The sequence below is a fragment of the Macrobrachium rosenbergii genome, chromosome 27 (genome assembly GCF_040412425.1).
Source record: "Macrobrachium rosenbergii isolate ZJJX-2024 chromosome 27, ASM4041242v1, whole genome shotgun sequence".
Lineage (NCBI taxonomy): Eukaryota > Metazoa > Arthropoda > Malacostraca > Decapoda > Palaemonidae > Macrobrachium > Macrobrachium rosenbergii.
In genome coordinates, this window is record NC_089767.1 from 31,914,509 (window position 1) to 31,935,416 (window position 20,908).

General features: G+C 36.3%; 2 protein-coding genes across 2 annotated transcripts in view; one reads left to right on the plus strand and one right to left on the minus strand.

Moving 5' to 3' along the window:
- LOC136853560 (uncharacterized) overlaps positions 1-20,908 on the minus strand; it is a 54,004-nt gene that overhangs the window by 21,590 nt on the left and 11,506 nt on the right. The window lies entirely within an intron of this gene.
- LOC136853216 (uncharacterized) lies at positions 10,101-13,016 on the plus strand. The gene is made up of 3 exons (XM_067128589.1): positions 10,101-10,113; positions 10,152-11,949; positions 12,135-13,016. The coding sequence occupies exons 1-3, from the start codon at positions 10,101-10,103 to the stop codon at positions 12,259-12,261; spliced, it is 1,938 nt and encodes a 645-aa protein (XP_066984690.1). The 3' UTR covers positions 12,262-13,016.

Below are 20,908 nucleotides of genomic sequence, written 5' to 3' on the forward strand. Positions count from 1 at the left end.
TACAATATTTCTGTTTTCAATATCAAGCCTCTAAAGTATTAGCTGGTTCATACACCTACACAGGAGACTCATTAGCATCTCGTCCAACCATCCTAGGCCTACAAACACATACACATACACACAAACACACACACACACACACCTAGCAGGTCAAACCTACATTGCATATGATATACACAAGATAAATTGTAGACGGAAAAATCAGAAAAAATAAATGGAAAAGTGCGCTGGGAAGGTGGGCCTCCTCCTCTCTCTCTCTCTCTCTCTCTCTCTCTCTCTCTCCAAAACCCTCTTAAAAAAGGCGTGGCTGTGATAAGACGAAACTAATGACACTCGACGATCGTAGCATTTACGAGGTCAAGAGCCGGAGATGACGTAACCGAGTTCCATCCTGCCTTGAAAATAATTTAAAGAAGAAGAAGAAGTAGTAGCAGTAGTTCAGAAATTTAACAAAAATAAAAATAAAAAAGATAGAAGTGTGGAGACTTACCTAGGCACAAGACATCTTCACAGATACATCCGTTATACTCCCATATATATATATATATATATATATATATATATATATATATATATATATATATATATATATATATATATATATATATATATATATATATATATATATTACTTTACGTCCTATAATAACTCACGAGTTTAAAGTAACCATCCTATAATAACTCACGAGTTTACAGCAACACCTACCAATCTGTTATAAGTCTCGGATGAGTAGCCAAGCTGGGACGTAGAGGGGCGTGTCCTTTCACGGGGAATTGGATGGTTCAGTCAAGCCACGTGTTGTGAACTAACAGATTGTCTGTTTCTGTGTCTCTGTCTCGCTGTCCGTCTGTCTGTCTGTTACTTGCATCGAGAGAGAGAGAGAGAGAGAGAGAGAGAGAGAGAGAGAGAGAGAGAGTTGTTTCAATAATTACTATTATGATCAAATGAGAGAGAGAGAGAAATCCCTTTAATAAAAGAAATAAAGATATAAAAACACATATATATTATATATTATATATATATATATATATATATATATATATATATATATATATATATATATATATATATATATATATATATATACACACATGTACACACAATCGGATTCCTCATAAAAACTGTCCTTCACTTAGAAATGAACAGGCTTCCACTACGTTGATAGCAGCCCAGTGTCGAACCCACTAAGCTGCAGAGGCCTGCTCAGTACGAAAAGTATATACAATAATTCAAGTATCTGAAGACACTCCACTAATACATACGTACTGAAAGTAGCAGGAGTTTTACTACTGTAATCGTTTGTCAGCATAATATTCTATCAGCTCTACGACCCTTTAAAAATCCCTTCAGAAATTATAAGAAACCGACGAATTTCTTCGACTTTCTGCGTGACTGAAAAACCAGCGTGTCAGGAGGCAAGCCGCCCATGGAAGCCAAAATGAATTTTCACAGCACTGGTCCTGTTACAAATGCCTAATAACTGAAAACCCCGAAAAAGGGAGGGGACTGGTTTGTCTTTAACTGTAATTCAGTGTCTGTTAGTTTCCATCAAAGAATTGGGGTTTCTAAATTAGATAAGAGCGCGAAATTTTGATAGACAGAATATACAATTCAGGTCGAAGGCCAAGCGCTGGGACCCTATGAGAAGGTCATTCAGCGTTGAGAGGATGACTGAGTAAAAATGTTTGACAGGTGTGAAAGAGGTTGCAGCTAGAGTAAAAAATGTTTGAAAGGTGTAACAGGAGGGGCACCTTGTGCAGTTGCACTACGAAACAACTCTTAGGAGAAGGTTAAGGAAAGAAAGATGGAAGAAAGATAATATGAACGGAGGTACAGTTAAAGGAATGAAAGAAGTTGCAGCTAGGGGCCTAAAGAAGGGACGCTGCAAAGAACCCTCAGTTACGCCTACAGTGCACCCCGTGAGGTGCACTGATGACGCTACCCCCTCAGGGACGTTCCGAAATTTGGACACCGACTAAAACTTGAGCCAGACCGACCCCGTTAGCAAACTGTATTTATCTAGAGCAGTGGTTTTCAACCTTTTTGTGCCCATGGCCCTTCAGAATTGTGTAATGATGATAATATAATTATTATAAAGCATTTTCAGAACACTTTATTTGTTTTACATCTTCATTTATGGGATTATTTTTCAGAACACTATTAGTTTTGCATTTTCATTTATGGGATTATTTTTCAGAACACTTTATTAGTTATACATTTTCATTTATAAAAGAAAGCACTGGCCTGCATTTACTGTAAATGATTTTTCATTTTTTAAATACTATTTTGAAGATGTCCATGGCATGCCGCCCCTCAGAACTGGCCATGGCCCACTGGTGAAAACCACTGATCTAGAGCGTTTGAAACGGACGCAGTTATCATAACGGCCCCAAGAAACACAGAATTCCGTGAAAATACAAAATCATATTTATTCACTCGCACGTGAAAACATACGCATCGTTGATGGTTAACGAAGACGCTAAGTCGTTTCTACGACGCGTGCGCGCACAGACATTAACAGCAGCGAACCGCAACATACGTAAATGATCAGAAAAAAAGAGAAAATAATTTGCGCGAGTCTGCGGACAAATCTGTCGCAACGCCTCGCACCAGAATAAATGAAGCGCGTATTCTGAAATGGTTTTCTTTTTTTTATAAAATAGCTTTTATATACCACGTGTATTTCTGTCCTCCGAGAATATATAATCTGGGAATAGTTTCCATTATCATGGCAAAAGCAATAGTGATTATTATATTTAGCGGATGCAACTGCGTGCAAAATATCAATGCAAAAATTATCAAACAAGAATCAAATATTAATTTATATATAATAATCAGGTATCATTTTTATTCCAATATGCTTTGGATTTACGCAGCAGAAACGTGTGTGTGTGTATGTATATGTGTATATATATATATATATATATATATATATATATATATATATATATATATATATATATAAATAAATATATATAAATATATATATATATATATATATATATATATATATATAATATATATATATATATATATATAATATATAACTACAAACATATTTAGACAGTGTTCCCACACACATGACCATTCTAAATATAAACCATTTATAAACAATTACACCAATCAGATTTAGCCGCCTAATAACTGGTTCATATTTACCGGCAGAAATTAATTCATGTTATAAAAACAATTAATTTTAATAGCTCAAGTTGATGACAAAAAATATAAAATTACACATTTCCCCCGACCAACGTCTGAAAAATAGATAATTTCCAGTTATCAGGAAATGAAACAGATTAAATGCAATTGAAAAATCCCTCTGAATTTATGAACATGAACCTCTGACCTTGGAAGAATCTACTGAAAGGTCATATGTTCGTATATGCAATTTCGTAAAAACCTGATAAGCATTAATTTTAAGACACGAAGGGAGAAATATAGTGGTAATTACCGAAGTGGGGAAGAAATTATTGATGTGGTACAAAGGTTGTGAAGGTGAAAGAATATATCAGTGTCTTTTGAGAGATGGCCTATACATGTGAAGAGAATGCAGAACTATAGGAGAAAAGGCAACGGGCAGACCAAGAAAGTGTTGGCTAGTTTACATTGGAAATTAAAGATGATACTTCAAAGATTAATAAGGGTGAAAGGATAAATCATTGTCTTTAGAGAGATGGTGTGTACATGTGGAGAGAATTGGAGAACTATAGGAGGAAAGGCAACAGGGGACCATTAAGTGTTGGCTAGATTAGGAGGTAAAATTCAAGCTAATATTTCAAAGGTTAACAAAGGTGAAAGGATTTATCATTGTCTTTAGAAAGATGGTAGGTACATGTGGAGAGAAATGGAGAACTATTGGAGAAAAGGTGACAGAAAGACCATTGAATGTTGGCTAGATATATAGGATATTAAAGACCAGCTTTCTGCATGAATAAATGGAAAAACTGCCATGGAATTTCAGAAAATTTCAGAAATCAATAAAATCCTCTCCCAATCAGAGGTAACTGAAGCGTGGGTATAGAGAATGTGTCTCAAGCACTGATTCATTGGAGGTGTTGGTGGAGCCTCACACAAGGACTAATTAAAACTACACGCATCTGTAGCCGATTCCAACCGTACCAAATTACTCCGTTACAGAGAGGACCTTCATCAGGTCTGTAAGTCACTAGAAAACGCGACTGATACTCGTTCACGTGACGTGTTAATCACAACAGAAGAGAGACGAAAAGAAATTATTGCTTTTTTCTCTTGTCATCATCACATAATTATTTAGTGTTTTAATTTCCAACCTAAACTGATATAAATGCTGATGACCACAAGTCGTTTCGAAGGAAGTTTTTGTCAGGTAATCAGCCAACTCTGAGCTGAATACGTGCAGGGATTTCTCCTAGGTGTTCAAGTGGTTAGGCTTCATGACAAGTAAAAAATGCGCCGAAGTTTCTTCGGTGCAATCGAGTTTTCTGTAAAGCGCATAATGCTATACAAAACTCTCAGCCGGCCTTAGTGGCCTGCGTTGTTGTGCTGCCAGACGCACGATCATGCCTAACTTTAACCTTAAATAAAATCAAAACAAAACTACTGAGGCTAGAGGGCTGCAATTTGGTATGTTTGATGATTGGAGGGTGGATGATCAACATACCAATTTGCAGCCCTCTAGCCTCGGTAGTTTTTAAGATCTGAGGGCGGACAAAAAAAAGTGCGGACGGACAGACAAAGCCTTCTCAATAGTTTTCTTTTACAGAAAACCAAAAATGTCAAGTAATAAAGATTACAGAGCAAAATCTGCCAATGCTCTGTTAAAAGAAACAACTTACATAACTCACATAATACTTTTTTCTATCATTTCGAAAAGAAATGGATAAGTGCATTTCGATGCTCTACTATAAAGAAATAGAATAAAATGGTCAAAGATTTTATACAAAAACTATTCATATATAAAAATATCTTCCCTGATACAAACAACTATTTCTATAAAACACTATCTTGCCTAATACAAAAAAACTATTTATATAAAAGACTATGTTGCTTCATACAAAAAACTGTTTATATAAAATACTATCTTGCCTGATAAAAAAAACTATATAAAAAACTATCTTGCCCGATAAAAAAAACTATCTATAAACAAACTATCTGCCCGATACAAAAACTAATCATACAAAAAACTATCTTGTCTAATGCCCCTGAGTTCTCTGCAGCATCCAACTCACTCCTGTCATGTAACTATGATGAAACGCACTACAGTTAAATTTTTTTAAGTGTTCATAATCAGGACCACACGAACTTACAGTAATTTAAATATCTCTAACGGCACTACGAAAACATGGCAATTTTTCAATAACTGACTTGACTATACGAAGAATCAGCAGGCGAGTGTTTTCCAGTAACACAAAAAGTTGAAAAGGAAACCTGTACTTTACAATATGTCTAAAATAAGATTTATGATTATATGTCGATTTTAGTAGTACTGAGTATAGACCCGTATGATACTCATCAAAATAACCTTAACAATTAGGACAGAATTATTTTTTTCTTTGTCAAAATCAGCTGGTATGTCTCTGACAAGTGAATATCAAAAATAATGAAATCCTACTGATATTTTACAGAAAAATTAAAATAATTCTGTTCCGAGTGATAATGCTTCCAGGAAATGAGTCAAAACTAAAGCTAAATGCTTCCAGGAACTGAGTAAAAACCAAGGCTAAAAAAGAAGTAGAACTAATGAGATTAAAATAGCAGAAAGAAATCTATAGTTTAAAATCAAAGTTTTACTATAACTGGCGTTTGGATTACGACAGAAAGGCGCGACCTATTCTGAATTCTGAACCGTAAGACACAGAAATCCTTCATGGGATAAAATGCTGAAAATGATGAGAATGGAACTTCAGGACCGTTTCCTGAAGCAGTTAAGTAAAAGAGCCAGAAGTGTTCAGGCAACAATTTCTCCCACACAGCGATGAAATACAGCAAGATCCTGGGAACATCTTAGGCTAGAGGTTCTACTGAACTGAAAAATACAAGTTTTTTGTCAAAAACAGAATGCTATTCGATAAAACTGGCCCAAAGTGAGTATCCAAGAAGGTATGTGGCAATGAACAAATCAAACCTCAGAAATAAATAACATCCACTTAGAAGAATTGCAGACTTAAATTCTAAGCAAAATCGCCATTCAACAGAAATCTTTCACAGTCCCAATTGACCAGATTTGCTGAACAGCAGCATCATTATGCAATAAATGCCCCCCACACCGGTGGCCTGTGGAACAGTTTCCCTGAAGATGTGCAACTGGAACCCAAAAAGTTCGAGCGAAGATGCAAGGCATTACTAACTTACAACAATTCTCCTTCTATTTTGTTAATTTACTTACATTTTTATGTGTTTATTATTTAATAATTTGTTAATTTACCTTTTCTTTTCTACAAACTGATCTCCTATCTGTATTTCCTGTTACCTTCTGCCACTTGTTTTAAATGAACACCATAATATTCTTCGGGAGCTTGAATTTTAAGTCAACGCCCCCTATGGTGGGCTTGTTCCATATGAATAGGTTTCATCTTCTGAATATAATAATAATAATAATAATAATAATAATAATAATAATAATAATAATAATAATAATAATAACAATAATAATAAATAATAATAATAATAATAATAATAATAATAATAATAATAATAATAATACACGACATACACATCTCCAGAAGCTAGCTATCACCTTACAGAAGAAAAAGCAAGGATTTTTTGGGAGGGTAGAGGGGGGCTGAGGTGGGCCAACCCGGGGGAGAAACCCCGAAATCTCTCCCGCCCAATGACTTGCAACAGCACTCGGCCCTCTACTGATTTTGTGGGACACACAGCACAAGAAGAAGAAGAAGTCGGCGGTAAACACCGACGGAAGACACCAGACTCCACTATCGTGAGAGGACTCGATGACTGAGGTTCTCGGGAGCACAGAGACCAGCGTTCTTCTTCGACTTGGCAAGATTCTTCCCAAAGATTCTTCAGCAGAGTAGTCGACAGCGTTCCGCCGAATACGCCATCAGCTGGTCAGTGTTCTAATTCTTCTTTTTGACGTAGTGGTACGGGAGGTTAGGATCGATTTTACAAGGGGATGGTTGTTAGTTTTTGATTATTAAAATATGAAGCAAGATTTCTCTCAAACAGAGGAGTCAAAAGCGTTACACAAAATGCGCCATCAGCTGGTTAGTATTCTAATTCTTCTTCTTGTAGTAGTGGCAGGTGAGGTTAGGATCGATTTTTACAAGGTATTAGTTGTTGGTTTTTGATGATTATTTAAAGCATCTTATGCAAATAGAGTTCTTCTTCTTCTTTTGAAGTAACAGTATGAGAGTTTACGACAGATTTTAAAAGGGTATGGTTGTTGGTCTTAATGGTTATATTAAAACTTCATATGCAAATAGCTTCATACATACATCAGGATAAATATGTGTCCAGCACTCTTCTTCTTGAAGTAATGGCATTGGAGGACCTCCAATGACATTACTTCAAGACGAAGAGTACTGGACCTCTCAGTATCCTGATGCATATGTGAAGTTATTTGCATATGGATCGATTTCACAAGCGATTGGTTGTTGGTTTTTGATGGTTATTTAAAGCATCATATGCAAATAACTTCGTAACATATATCAGCATATATAGAGGTCCATATCTGTATCCTTGGATTTCATGAATTGTTTTTAATCAATGCACCACACTAAAACCCTGTTAGAATCTCGTTGAAATCCAGTTATTTGAAAAAAATTATGTCGATATGCAAATTAATTCCATAATCTAAGTGCTACCGATTCATTAAAAAAAGTCGGAGATTTATCAGTGCTCAAGCTATCTATCTATCTATCTATATATGTAACTATATATCTATATATATACAATATATATATATATATATATATATATATATATACATATACATATGTATATTATATAATATATATATCATATAATATATACATATATAAAGGTGATGGTAACTGGCTTCTGAAGGTATGCGTGTTTCATGTATATATTTTATTATTATTATTATTATTATTATTATTATTATTATTATTATTATTATTATTATTATTTGCGTACGAAAGTCAACGTTGCACATGTTCCTTAAATACAAACAATCTCAGTGTGATTAGATTCTATCGTAATACAATCATAAGGTTTGAATCGCTAAAGATTCTTTGATTTTTACAAACGAAATTAAGTCAAGGCGCTCAATTTTTTTATGAATGAAAGTCAGAATGTCGTGTAGAATGAATGATGTTTACAAATGTTTAAAAATTTCAGGTTTGGATGTTTTTGTAAAATATTTGCGCGCGAAACTTCTACAGGTGCTAAATTTATTTACTCAAAATTCTATCGCAATACGATCGTAAGATTTGCATCCCTGACGATATTTGATTTTTGCGAATGAATTTAAGGAGAGATGTTTAATTTCTTTATGAATGAAAGTGTGGATGTTAGGCTGAATGAATGATGTTGACATATGTTCACTTATTTCAGGTTTAGATGTTTTCGTAAAATATTTACCGGCGAAACCTCTAAAAACGCTAAATTTACTTTATCCAAATTCTATTGCAATACGATCGTAAGATTTGCATCCCTGAAGATATTTGATTTTTATGAATGAATTTAAGGAGAAAAACTCAATTTTTCATGAATGAAAGTGTGGATGTCGTGGTACATGAAGTCTACAAGTGTTTAAATATTTCACTACGTTAATCACCTAGAAAAAATATGTATTAACAAAACAAAGCACCCTTTTTCCTCATTTCCTCTTCTACATACGCAGTTATTGACGCGCATGCGCTTGTGCAAACGTGTCTGTCACAATCAGGTGCAACTAAGCCAGCTCCTTGCAATCTACAGTTTGTTTCCAGGTCATAAACTCCACAACTGGATTATGACGTTTATATCGTCTATAGCCATAAACGACTGAGTCCGCTTCAGGGCGGGACTTTTCCTCTGCTTCACTAGTCTGAATATATCTGATCCCATTCCTTAACAGCATTAAACCCTCTTTGTTATTGTAGGTTAGTGGGTGATCATTTCTTCTATGAAACTGTCACACCTACGCCCACTCCTCCTGTGATTAATTCCCTTATTTTTCAGTCTGTGGGCGTGTAGCAGGTGGAAAGGTGAGTTTCGAGGGTGAAGGATGAAAATGATTAATGTAGACGTTTATAAATAATGGTTTATCCGCGTAAGAAGACTGAGTATGAACGTGTACACAGATTGTACAATAATCCAAATGCATTCTTATGTATTGTACAAATCTGTAGGACAAATCTGACCGCAAATTAAAAAGTCAAAATATCAGTTCAGGAACGATAACAGTATGAGAGAGAGAGAGAGAGAGAGAGAGAGAGAGAGAGAGAGAGAGAGAGAGAGGAGTTTACACGCGACCCTTGGGAGGAAATGGGTAAGAGTTACGAGTTTCTTTTCTTCGCTAGGAGAGAGAGAGAGAGAGAGAGAGAGAGAGAGAGAGAGAGAGAGAGAGAGAGAGAGAGTAATCACATCATTAATTTAAGTTTTTACTGTTATTTCCACGTTATTAAACGAAGTCACAGCGGAAAAATATTTTTTTGAATAGAGATATGGATAGTGAGATGGCCCTCTACCTAAAACCAGTCAATTCTTAAGAACAGATTCAATTCGCTTCTTTAATTTTTTCATGTTCTTTTGCATGTCATTAACAGGATATTTGAACATTTCATTGCTAACCTTGAAATAATATGTACAGGATCATCTATGCAACACAAATATGCAACAAGGTCTAACAGTTCAAAGTCATCCAAGAAGATGATAAAAGGTAGCAAGTTTAATTAGTAGTTATATAATCATAGCTTACAAAGTCAGCACAAACATACATATTCAAGAATATTAAGTGTAATCAGTAAGACGCAAAATTTTCTTTCAATACACTAAACAAGAAGATATCCATATAACAGCATCAGCCAAAACAACCAACTCAATTTGTTTCAATTTTTCCTTCCTACAGAGGCACTCAGCTGTACACAAGATGAAAGCCTACTTACTACTCATCACTTCTTTATTCGTGTCAACATCTGTGGGACTGTCTGTTCAGAATGCTACAAAGACGTCTGTGCCTATTAAAGAACTCCTTGACAACATCACAGTTTCTGGGACGCAGTTTTTTCAGAAGTTGTCTAGCAAGGGCCCTCTAGTCGCCAAAAATCACAAAAATGTTGGTGATCTTGTATCAATTGTAAGTAAGCTACAAACTGGAGAGTTGTCTTCTCTTAGTCAACTGTTGAATGACAAGTTACCCAAGAGTCAGCTGCTGGAGAATTTAGTTGATGCTCTGGGCATCCAACATGACTTTGTTAAATATCTGGAGAAAATACTGACACTCACCAGCAAGCTGGACCTCAAGTTGTTGAATTCACTAGCATTAAGAAAAGGCAATAAAGTACCTAAATTCACAAACAAACTGAAGGAGAAGAAGAAAGGAGGTGATTCAGAAGCCTCCATCATCACAAATACAAATCCTGCCGCTCAAAACGAAGAGGTTTCAGTGGAGAGCATCTCTACCTCAGCTTCCAACATATGGATGGTCACAAAATCTCTATGGCAGAAAATTCTCTCTCATGTTAAGGAAGAGAATTCTCTCTCAGCATTTATGGAAATGCCCCTAGTTCGAGTGATAGATTACGCTCTAAGTCTTGGAGATGACGTCAGCCTCGTGAGCTTTCTCGCAAAGAAACTTGACCCATCGTTGGCCCAGTTCGTGGCAGAGCAAGTCAGTCCATTCCTGGGTCCTTTCAGGAACTTTGAAAGCTTTTACACTTTCCTGAAAGAAAACGGTTTAAATGGGATTCTAGATTATTTTGGGACTAAAAGATTCAAATACACTTTTGATACAATGAGTAAAGTTACTACAGCTTACCTTGAGGACACTATGACAGACGACATAGTCGAGCAATACATAAACTTCATTTCATTCAATAATACAAACCTGCATCACTTCTATGAATCCATTATGACCGATTTATACACAACGGCTTATGAAGAGCATCTTAATACTACTGTCACGAACGGGACAAGGACAAAACGTGGTGTCCTTCAGGATATCGCAAATTTGTATCAATATAACATGGATTCTGAATACTCCCCTTCAGATTCTCAAAGTGCAAACCGTTCATTTCACTCAGCCAGTTATTCATTAGATGATGGCAGCAGCGTCTACGATGAGAGGAGTTCTAATTACTCACCAGACAGCGGAAGCTATGGAGGTACAGGGTCCTATTACGTACCAGACAGTTCATATCTGAGGGATGCCAATTCAACAGACTCAACAGACATAGATCCCGCCAGCAGACAGCTGGCAAGATACGGAGTCAGTAGTGGCTATGTTTATGAACCTGCCAGAGACGGGTATGGTTATGGAGGCGGCGGCGGCTACGGAGGTGGGTATGGAGGAGGCTATGGCATGACGATGGACCCTTACATGATCATAGGGTCACTCATACTGGGCTCGATTCTGGGATTTCTCTTGTTCCGAGCCCTGAGGGGCACCCGCAGAGGGAGGAGAGACATCAACGACGGGTCCCTGTCCCTGTGGGACTCGGATGTCCCCAGCAGGCTGTTCTGGGACAGCAGTGGAAGTGCTGAGAGAATGAAACGAAGTGCTCTGGAGTCAAACTCCACCAGCAATAAAGAAACCAATAAAAATGGAGAGCCTAATATACCGGGACCCTTAAGAGGAGAAACTTGGTCAACTGACCCTCTGATAGGGGAAGATTTTCTAGAAGACTTTCTTGACGAGAATGACATTGCTGACCACCTAAATCATCTCTGGGAGATTTACCAGAGGAGCAGCCAGACGTCCTGCGTCCAGTCTCATCTCTGTGGATTTATGGCTGGAAGCACTGCTGAGCATCTTACGAGCAAAGACTCCAGTGTGACACTTCTAATGTAAGTTACTGATAGATTCTTCACTTTCATGTTTGATACAAGTGCACATAACTATTTCCCTTAATGTAACCAATAGCTCTTGTTTTCTTAAACCTTAATCATTTATGTGGTTCCTTCACTTGTACATTTATTACAAACCAATGACTTTCAAAAGCTAAGAAAATGTATATTTTCATACATTTCAGGGCATCTCTGAGTAACATGATAGGAGTGACTGGACCAGGTCAGCTAGTTGACAACGTGACCCAAAGTCTGGCCATGGGTAGTTCTTACTCTTGTCCCAGTGTCTCCGGCTGCCACTTCAGGATCTGAGTGAACAGAATGACTTCCACCTCCACGTGAACTTCGCCAACAGAGGGTACCAGGGCATCTGTTCTCAGCTAGACTAGACACTGTACTCAGAAGTATCCTGGAGAGAAATTGTATTCTACATGGTCCTGTCAAACATAAATTTGACAAGATACTGTATTCGACATGGTCCTGTCAAACACAAATTTGGCAAGATATTGTATTAAACATGATCCTGTCAAAAACAAATTTGGCAAGAAATTGTATTCAGCAAGATCTGTCAAGCACAAGTTTGGCAAGAAATTGTATTCAACATGACCCTGTCAACCACAAATCTAGCAAGATATTGTATTTGACATGGTCCTGTCAGACACAAATTTGGCAAGAAACTGTTTTCAGCACAGCCCAGTCAAACACAAATTTGGCAAGAAATTGCAGTCAGCAAGATCCTGTCAAACACAAATTTGGCAAGATATTGTATTAAACATGACCCTGTCAAGCACAAATCTGGCAAGTTATTGTACTTAGCATATTCCTGTCAGACACAAATTTGGCTGACAAAATATGCAGGATAGATTCCAGATGGTGCTTGAATGTCGAGCTGGTTTGGCTTTCACCAATTTTGGCTGACACTACCCCTAGCTGACTACTTCTCAGCCTGCAGAGTAATGGTGATCTTAGCTGTTCAGTAAATACCTCATCAGGATTTTCAGTGGAAGCAATACTGGCTATTCTATCAGGATGCCAAAGTAGGGCATTCTGTACTCCATAAGGCAATCAAATTATGCACTCATATATATATATATATATATATATATATATATATATATATATATATATATATATATATATATAAACTATATATATATAAAAAACTGCAGTATGTTTGCATTATAAACATTGCACTTAATCAGAAGAATCCACAATTGCACATTCATTTATTACCGCTGTAAAAATAAATATGCACACAATATTCCTAGAAAGCAGTGTACTCCATAATTTTACTACCTTTCTAAATTCTGAAATTAATATTAAGGACATCTGTAACTGATTAGCAATCTCTCTCTCTCTCTCTCTCTCTCTCTCTCTCTCTCTCTCTCTCTCTCTCTCTCTCTCTCTCTCTCTCTCTCAGACACATATGCACCTCTAACCTAGATATATTTCCTTTGTCTCTATTACTGAAGACTGGTTGTCACTGGTCACTTAAGCTAGTTTAATTTTTTTAAACGAAATTTAAAAAATAGAATACTAATGCGAATTGTATAATAGCAAGTATTACGCCGTCTGTTTAACTAGACCAATAAAATTTGAAATTCAGAAAATGTTTAGATTATTCTACCTACCAGAAGTGTTCGGGAAAAAAATTATGACAAAGGAAACGTTAGTTTTATATACAGAAAAATAATTCGCATATATAATGAATCAAGTGTATATATATATATATATATATATATATATATATATATTATATATATTATTTAAATATATATATATACATGCATATGTATATATATACATATATGTATGTATATCTACATAATCCAAAACCTTAAGCTTTAAAACTGTTGAGTCTTCTCCACTGACAAATATAATTAGTATAATTATTATAATTACCCTTTGATTCATTATGTCTTCTGGACCTCAATTATCTTAATGAAGGCCATTTCTGGGTGGAAGTTTCTTTGGGAGGTAAGATAAAATTTTAATAGAAGAATATTTGTCAAATCTTTTGGAATGAAAGCAACTGTTGCTCTAAAATTTCCTTTATGAATAAACCTATAAGTAATCCCTGCCTATCTGATCAGTCATGACTAGCGTGACTAGCCTGAATTTTAAAAGAAGAGGATCAGTCAAATCTTTTGGAATGAAAGCAACATTTTCCTTATGATTCTACTTAAAGATAAGACCTGTGAATGTCTTTCCATTCTTCACAGATTTCAGAGTCTTTACGCAGTTATATCTATCTGATCAATCGTGATTAGAGTAAATAAGCAAGTCATCTTTCACTAGTCACAAGTAAAATGAGCAGTCGATTCCAAAATCGACACTTTGTGGGTCTGAAAAGGAGTTTGAACCCTCGACTTCCAGCATTCGACCAACAGACTATTATTATTATTATTATTATTATTATTATTATTATTATTATTATTATTATTATTATTATTATTCAGAAGATGAACCCTATTCATATACAACAAGCCCACCACAGGGGGCCATAGACTTGAAATTCAAGCTTCCAAAGAATATTGTGTTCATTAGAAAGAAGTAGCAGAAGGTAATGGGATATACAGTAAGAAGAGATTACTTATCAAATAACGAAAAAATAAACAAATAAATTAATCAAAGATATTGGCGCCATGGTGTGGCGCAGTGGTATTATTCTTGGCTACCAGTTGAGAGGGCCGGGGTTCAAATCCCGCCACTCACTGATGGCTCGGATTGCGCCACTGAAAAAATCTGGCAGCCTGTCAACCTAACGGTCTGAAAAAACCCGAGAGGTTCGGTAGGAAAATAGGTACCAGCCCTCGGGCAGGGAAGTTAAACCATGGGCCTGGCGACACACTGGCCACGTGTCATAGGCACTGGGACCTGTCGGCCCCACTGGCTGTCGGCCTAAGAAACAGGAGATCACCGCCTGTCCTATGAGCCTACAGAGGCCCAGGAGGACTTGAACTAACTTAATTACTGACATTATTACTGTACGAATCTCAAACCTGCTACAGCATCTAAGAGGATGAATAATACAGACTCTTATCATTCTGGGGAAGCTGATCTTTGCTGATAAAATTAATATTATATCATTGATATCATTAACACCGTTGTTGCTATAATAATGATCATCATAGTTGCTGTCATTGTTATCATTATTCCAAAATACACATATTATTATTCTAAGAATTCAGTCAAATGAACCAGTGAATGTGCCCAGATATTCTAGTAAATGGAACGACAATAGTAGTGCATTCTTCTAGATACTCTAGTAGAGAGAAAATAATAGTATATACGTCTAGATATTATAGTTAAACGAAAATAGTAATATATACGTCTAGATATTCTAGTACATAGAGGGAAAATAGTAGTATATTCTTTTGCATATTCTAGTAAAGAGAACGAAAATAATAGTATTCTTCTAAATATTCTAGTAAACAGAGATCAAATAGTAGTATGTACATCTAGATATTCTAGTAGAGAGAAAATCATAATATATTCTTCTAGATATTCTAGCAAATAGTTAAAAAAAGTAGTGTATACGTCTAGATATTCTAGTAGGGAGAAATTAATGGTATATTCTTCAAGACATTCTAGTAAATGAAGGAAAAAGTTAAGTATACCTTAGTTTTATCAGACCACTGAGCTGATTAACAGCTCTCTTAGGGCTGGCCCGAAGGATTAGACTTATTTTACGTGGCTAAGAACCAACTGGTTACCTAGCAACGGGACCTACAGCTTATTGTGGAATCCGAACCACATTACACCGAGAAATGAATTTCTAACACCAGAAATAAATCCCTCTAATTCTTCACTGGCCGGCCGGAGAATAGAACGCGGGCCTTGGCGAGTGCTAGCACTTCTCACAACTTAAAATAACCTCAAGATTCTCCCAAATGGTCGATTATAAACCTTATCAATTTATCTAACTGCCTTTGGTGGTCAACTTAACTGTTATTTATCTTATAAACTTTATATGCGAAGAGTTAGCTAGAGCTGAACACCAGTTAATCGAAAACCCACGTCAACTAAGAGTTGAGAGAGAGAGAGAGAGAGAGAGAGAGAGAGAGAGAGAGAGAGAGAGAGAGAGAGAGAGAGAGAGAGAGAGAGAGAGTTTTAGTTCTCTTCAAAGTAGTCAGACTCTTGCATATAAATATCAAAATGAATTTGCTGCAGATTAATCATGAGACTCTCTCTCTCTCTCTCTCTGTATATATATATATATATATATATATATATATATATATATATATATATATATATATATAATATACAGTACATATGTATATATAAACTGTATATGGTCTCTGCGTTTTTTTGGGATGAAGTCCAACATAACTGCAAACCCCAACAGTCGACTGACCACCAAGTACCTAAAATTAACTACTAATATCAAAATAAACAAGTTGGTTTTCAAGGGAACAAGACTCAACCTAAGGGATTATTATTATGAGCCAATCCTCTCACATAAGGACACAGACAGGTGAGAATTTCACGAAGAAAACAAGTGGTTAAAATGTTGTATACAAGCCACATAACATGTTTACGGGTGGCTAAATATTCCCTAAGCTAAGTTACAAGAACCACCTGCATGGCGAGAAAATAAAAGACCTTTACATAGACTCCCATGGGGAAGCACAATTTCGTTGAAGTAATATAACCTTCATTCTCTCTCTCTCTCTCTCTCTCTCTCTCTCTCTCTCTCTCTCTCTCTCTCTCTCAACTTGCTGGCTTCCTAGGTGAATCACCAGAACTAACAGTGAATGGAAGAAAGAGACACTGCATTTTTGAGTGATAATCCTTCTATAATTTCCTTTATACTAAAATTTTTCTTATTATATGTATCCAGTTTCTAACTGAGAATACTTGTTTTAAATGCAGTGATTTATTTCTCAGGCAGAATATTGGTTTTCTTATGGGCACTGACCCCGGCTAAGAATTTGCTGACCTAGTTTTACATTCTAAGCAACGGCAGTTATATAAAGCAACACCTGAACAAAATTTGATGTGTATAGAAAATTCAGTAAGGTATTTAAATATATTGATGATAAAATGTTTCTCAAGAACTTAACAAAAACTGAGGCAGAAAAAGTATTATATATCCAAATGAATTTGAGTCTACTAGGAAAAGTGATTATTCATTTTTATTTTTAGCCAAAAACAAGAATCAAAACAGCTATAATTCAGTTACAAAATCAGTGATAAATGCAGACAAAAAATATATGCAAAAATTGATAAAAAAAAAATGCCTATAGGACATTCAGTAAACCAAATCCCTGTCTGATCCTCAACAGTTCTCTTCTGCTGCATCAAGATTTGGATGACTACCCAAATTCGACGAAGTGATCCGTGACCCATGGTAGAGACAGGCGTTTCACCAAAAGCTCTGACAGATGAACCTTTGTGTTATAATCAAATTGTCTGGAAGACGTCTAGACAGATGCAAATTATGATATACGTTTGCTAATTCGTGTAACAAGTGTCTCTCTTAAAAATGCCATTCTGAAATCAATCTTGACGCAGGAATTAGTAACTGAAATGGGGTCTAGTGAAATCAATCTTGACATGGGAACCAGCAACTGAAACAGGGTATAGAAATGCATTTTCAAACTGGTACTGGCAACTGAAACAGGGCCTACTGAAACAAGACTTACCGAAATCAGATTTATGCAGGAATTAGCAACTGAAACAGGGCATATTGAAATCAATATTTGCACAAGAATCAAGAACTGAAACGGGGCCACTGAAGTTAATATTTACGCTGGAATTTGGAACTGAAACAGGCCCTGCTGAAATCAATCTTTTCACGGGAATTAGCAAATGAAACAGGGTCTACTGAAATCAATCTTATGCGGGAATTAGCAACTGAAACAGGGCCTACTGAAACAATCTTTATACGGGAATTAGCAACTGAAGCAGGGCCTACTGACACAATCTTTATACGGGAATTGGCAACTGAAACAGGGCCTACTGAAATCAATCTTTATACGGGAATTAGCAATTGAAATAAGTCCTACTGAAACCATCTTTATACGGGAACTGGTAACTGAAACAGGGCCTATTGAAATCAGTCTTTACACGGGAATAATCAACTGAAACAGGGCCTGTTGAAATGAATCTTTACACGGAAATTAGCAAATGAAACGTGTCCTATTCAAACCAATCTTTACGTGGGAATTAACCACTGAAACAGGGCCTATTGAAACCAATCTTTACACAGGAATTAGCTACAGAAAGAGAGCCAACTGAAACCAAATTTAAACGTGAATTAGCAACTGAAACACGGCCATTGAAACCAAACTTTACACGGGAATTAGCAAGTGAAAACTGGGCCACTGAAATAAAACTTTATGCGGGAATTACCAACTTAAACAGGCCTGTTGAAACCAATTTTTACGCGGGAATTAACAACTGAAACAGCGTCTGCAGAAATCAGTCTTTACGAGAGAATTAGTAACTCAAACACAGACCATTGAAACCAATCTTTACGCAGGAATTAGCTACTGAAACAGGGCCTACTGAAACCAAGCGTTAAAGCTGGAATTAGCAACTGAAACAGGGCATTTGAAGTCAATCTTTATGCAGGAATTAGCAAGTAAAACAGGGCCTATTGAATTAACAACTGAAATGCAATTTTTGATTTACAGAATGAGGGCCAACACCCGTTACGTTTCGACGAATGCCTTCTTGAGAGAGAGAGAGAGAGAGAGAGAGAGAGAGAGAGAGAGAGAGAGAGAGAGAGAGAGAGAGCAACTTTTGAAATGTAGAAAGAGGGCCAACACCCGTTACGTTTCAACGAATACCTTCTTGAGAGAGAGAGAGAGAGAGAAGTTAAACGTTGCCAACAAACGTTATGCCACGTTCACGGAAGAAGAAGAAGAAGAAGAAGAAGAAGAAGAAGAAGAAGAAGAAGAAGAAGAAGAAGAAGAAGAAGAAGAAGAAGGCAATGATGATTTCGCTTCCCGCCAATTAAATGTCAAGCTCAGTTGCGCTTTTCGGTCTGAGGTGACATCAATTTACTTCGCTGGATGACTGTGTTCTCGGTGCAAATAATATCCAGGGAAATAAATGTTCTTTTCCTGAGCCTCGGGAACGTTATCCACACACACACACGAGTAGTCCTTCAAAGGTAAATGTTTACGTATACAAAGGACGAAATCTTCTGCCTGTTTTTTTAATGTCAATAATCTCAAGAGAAAAACTGTTGTTGTTATGAGTCTCGGGAACGCTACACACACACACACACACACACACACACACACACACACACACACACAGTATTTCTTCAAAGATAAATGTTAAACACACAAAGGTCGAAATCCTACCATGTTCTGAAATGGACCCAATCTTGGCATAGTGTGGAATATAGACCTATAATTTAAGGCAAAGGCCAGGAAAGTGCTGGGACCTTTGAGGTCATTCAGCGCTGAAAGGGAAATTGAGAGTAAAGAAGGTTTATTTAAAGGTATAACAGGAGAAAAACCTCCTGCAGTTGCGCTACGAAACAACTGTTAGGAGAGGGTTGAGGAAAGTCAGATGGAAGAAAGAGAATGTGAACGGAGGTACAGTAAAAGGATTGTAAGGGGTTGCGGCTAGCGGCGTTAGGAAGGAACGCTGTAAAGAACCTTAAGTGATGCCTACAATGCACCGCGTGAGGTGCACTGACGACACTACCCCCTTACGCGATGGACCCAACCCTCTTCTTGAGATTTTGTCAGTATTTCAATACGATCTACGACAGCGTGTTAGAAGTATACCTTAGTTTTCCCAGACCACTGAGCTGATTAACAGCTCTCCTAGAGAGGGCTGGCCCGAAGGATTAGACTTATTTTACGTGGCTGAGAACCAACTGGTTACTTAGCAACGGGACCTACAGCTTATTGAGGAATCCGAACCACTTTATAGCGAGAAATGAATTTCTATCGCCAGAAATAAATTCCTCTAACTCTTCATCAGTCGGCCGGAGACTCGAACTCGGGCCTAGCAAGTGCTAGTCCACAGCTCTACCGACTCACCCAATGAAGAGCTGAGCCTTGATTTCCACTTGCCTTCATCTCAAAAGCAATTTAACCCGCGAACTCTCTAAAAAAAATTGCAACTCATAGCACCAGTAATACGGTAAAAAAAATCCGTTGCTTGCGGTTGCATGCACACCAAGCAGTTATCACAGTTCCGCGCATGCATAGCAAAACACACGATTAAAAAAAACAAAAGCACAACGCCATGAAAATCCTGAGATACGCTCAGTGGAGAATACCAAAATGACCGAGCGTGATGAAAAAAAAATCATTTTTGGAAATTATTTTTTTAATATATATGTTAAACACGTTCGCCGATCCGTGCTTGGAAAAAATTAGAAACCGGTGATTTATGCATTATATGAGACATCGGAAAGTTGATATGGAAAGAATTTGGAAACAGCAGCTTTCTAATAGGACAGGTGACTGATATCATTTTTCCCGAAGCCGAACCATTAGGTGTAACTTGTCATAGGACTGGTTTTATTATTATTATTATTATTATTATTATTATTATTATTATTATTATTATTATTATTGCCTCGTAATCAAGAAAAACAGGCGTATTATTGCCTTATAACTGGTATTATTATTATTATTATTATTATTATTATTATTATTATTATTATTATTATTATTATTATTATTAATTAAGAAAAACAGGCGTATTATTGCCTTATAACTATTATTATTATTATTATTATTATTATTATTATTATTATTATTCAAAACATAAACCCTACTCATATGGAACAAGCCCACCACAGGGGCCACTGACTAGAAATTCAAGCTTCCACAGAACATAGTGTTCATAATAATAATAATAATAGTAATAACAGTAATAATAGTAATAATAACAATAATAATAATAATAATAATAATAATAATAATAATAATAATAATAATATTATTATTATTATTATTATTCAGAAGATGAACCCTAT

Coding starts and splice junctions, on each gene's coding strand:
- LOC136853216 (XM_067128589.1), top strand. Junction 11,950..12,134: donor TCCAGTGTGACACTTCTAAT/GTAAGTTACTGA, acceptor CATACATTTCAG/GGCATCTCTGAGTAACATGA.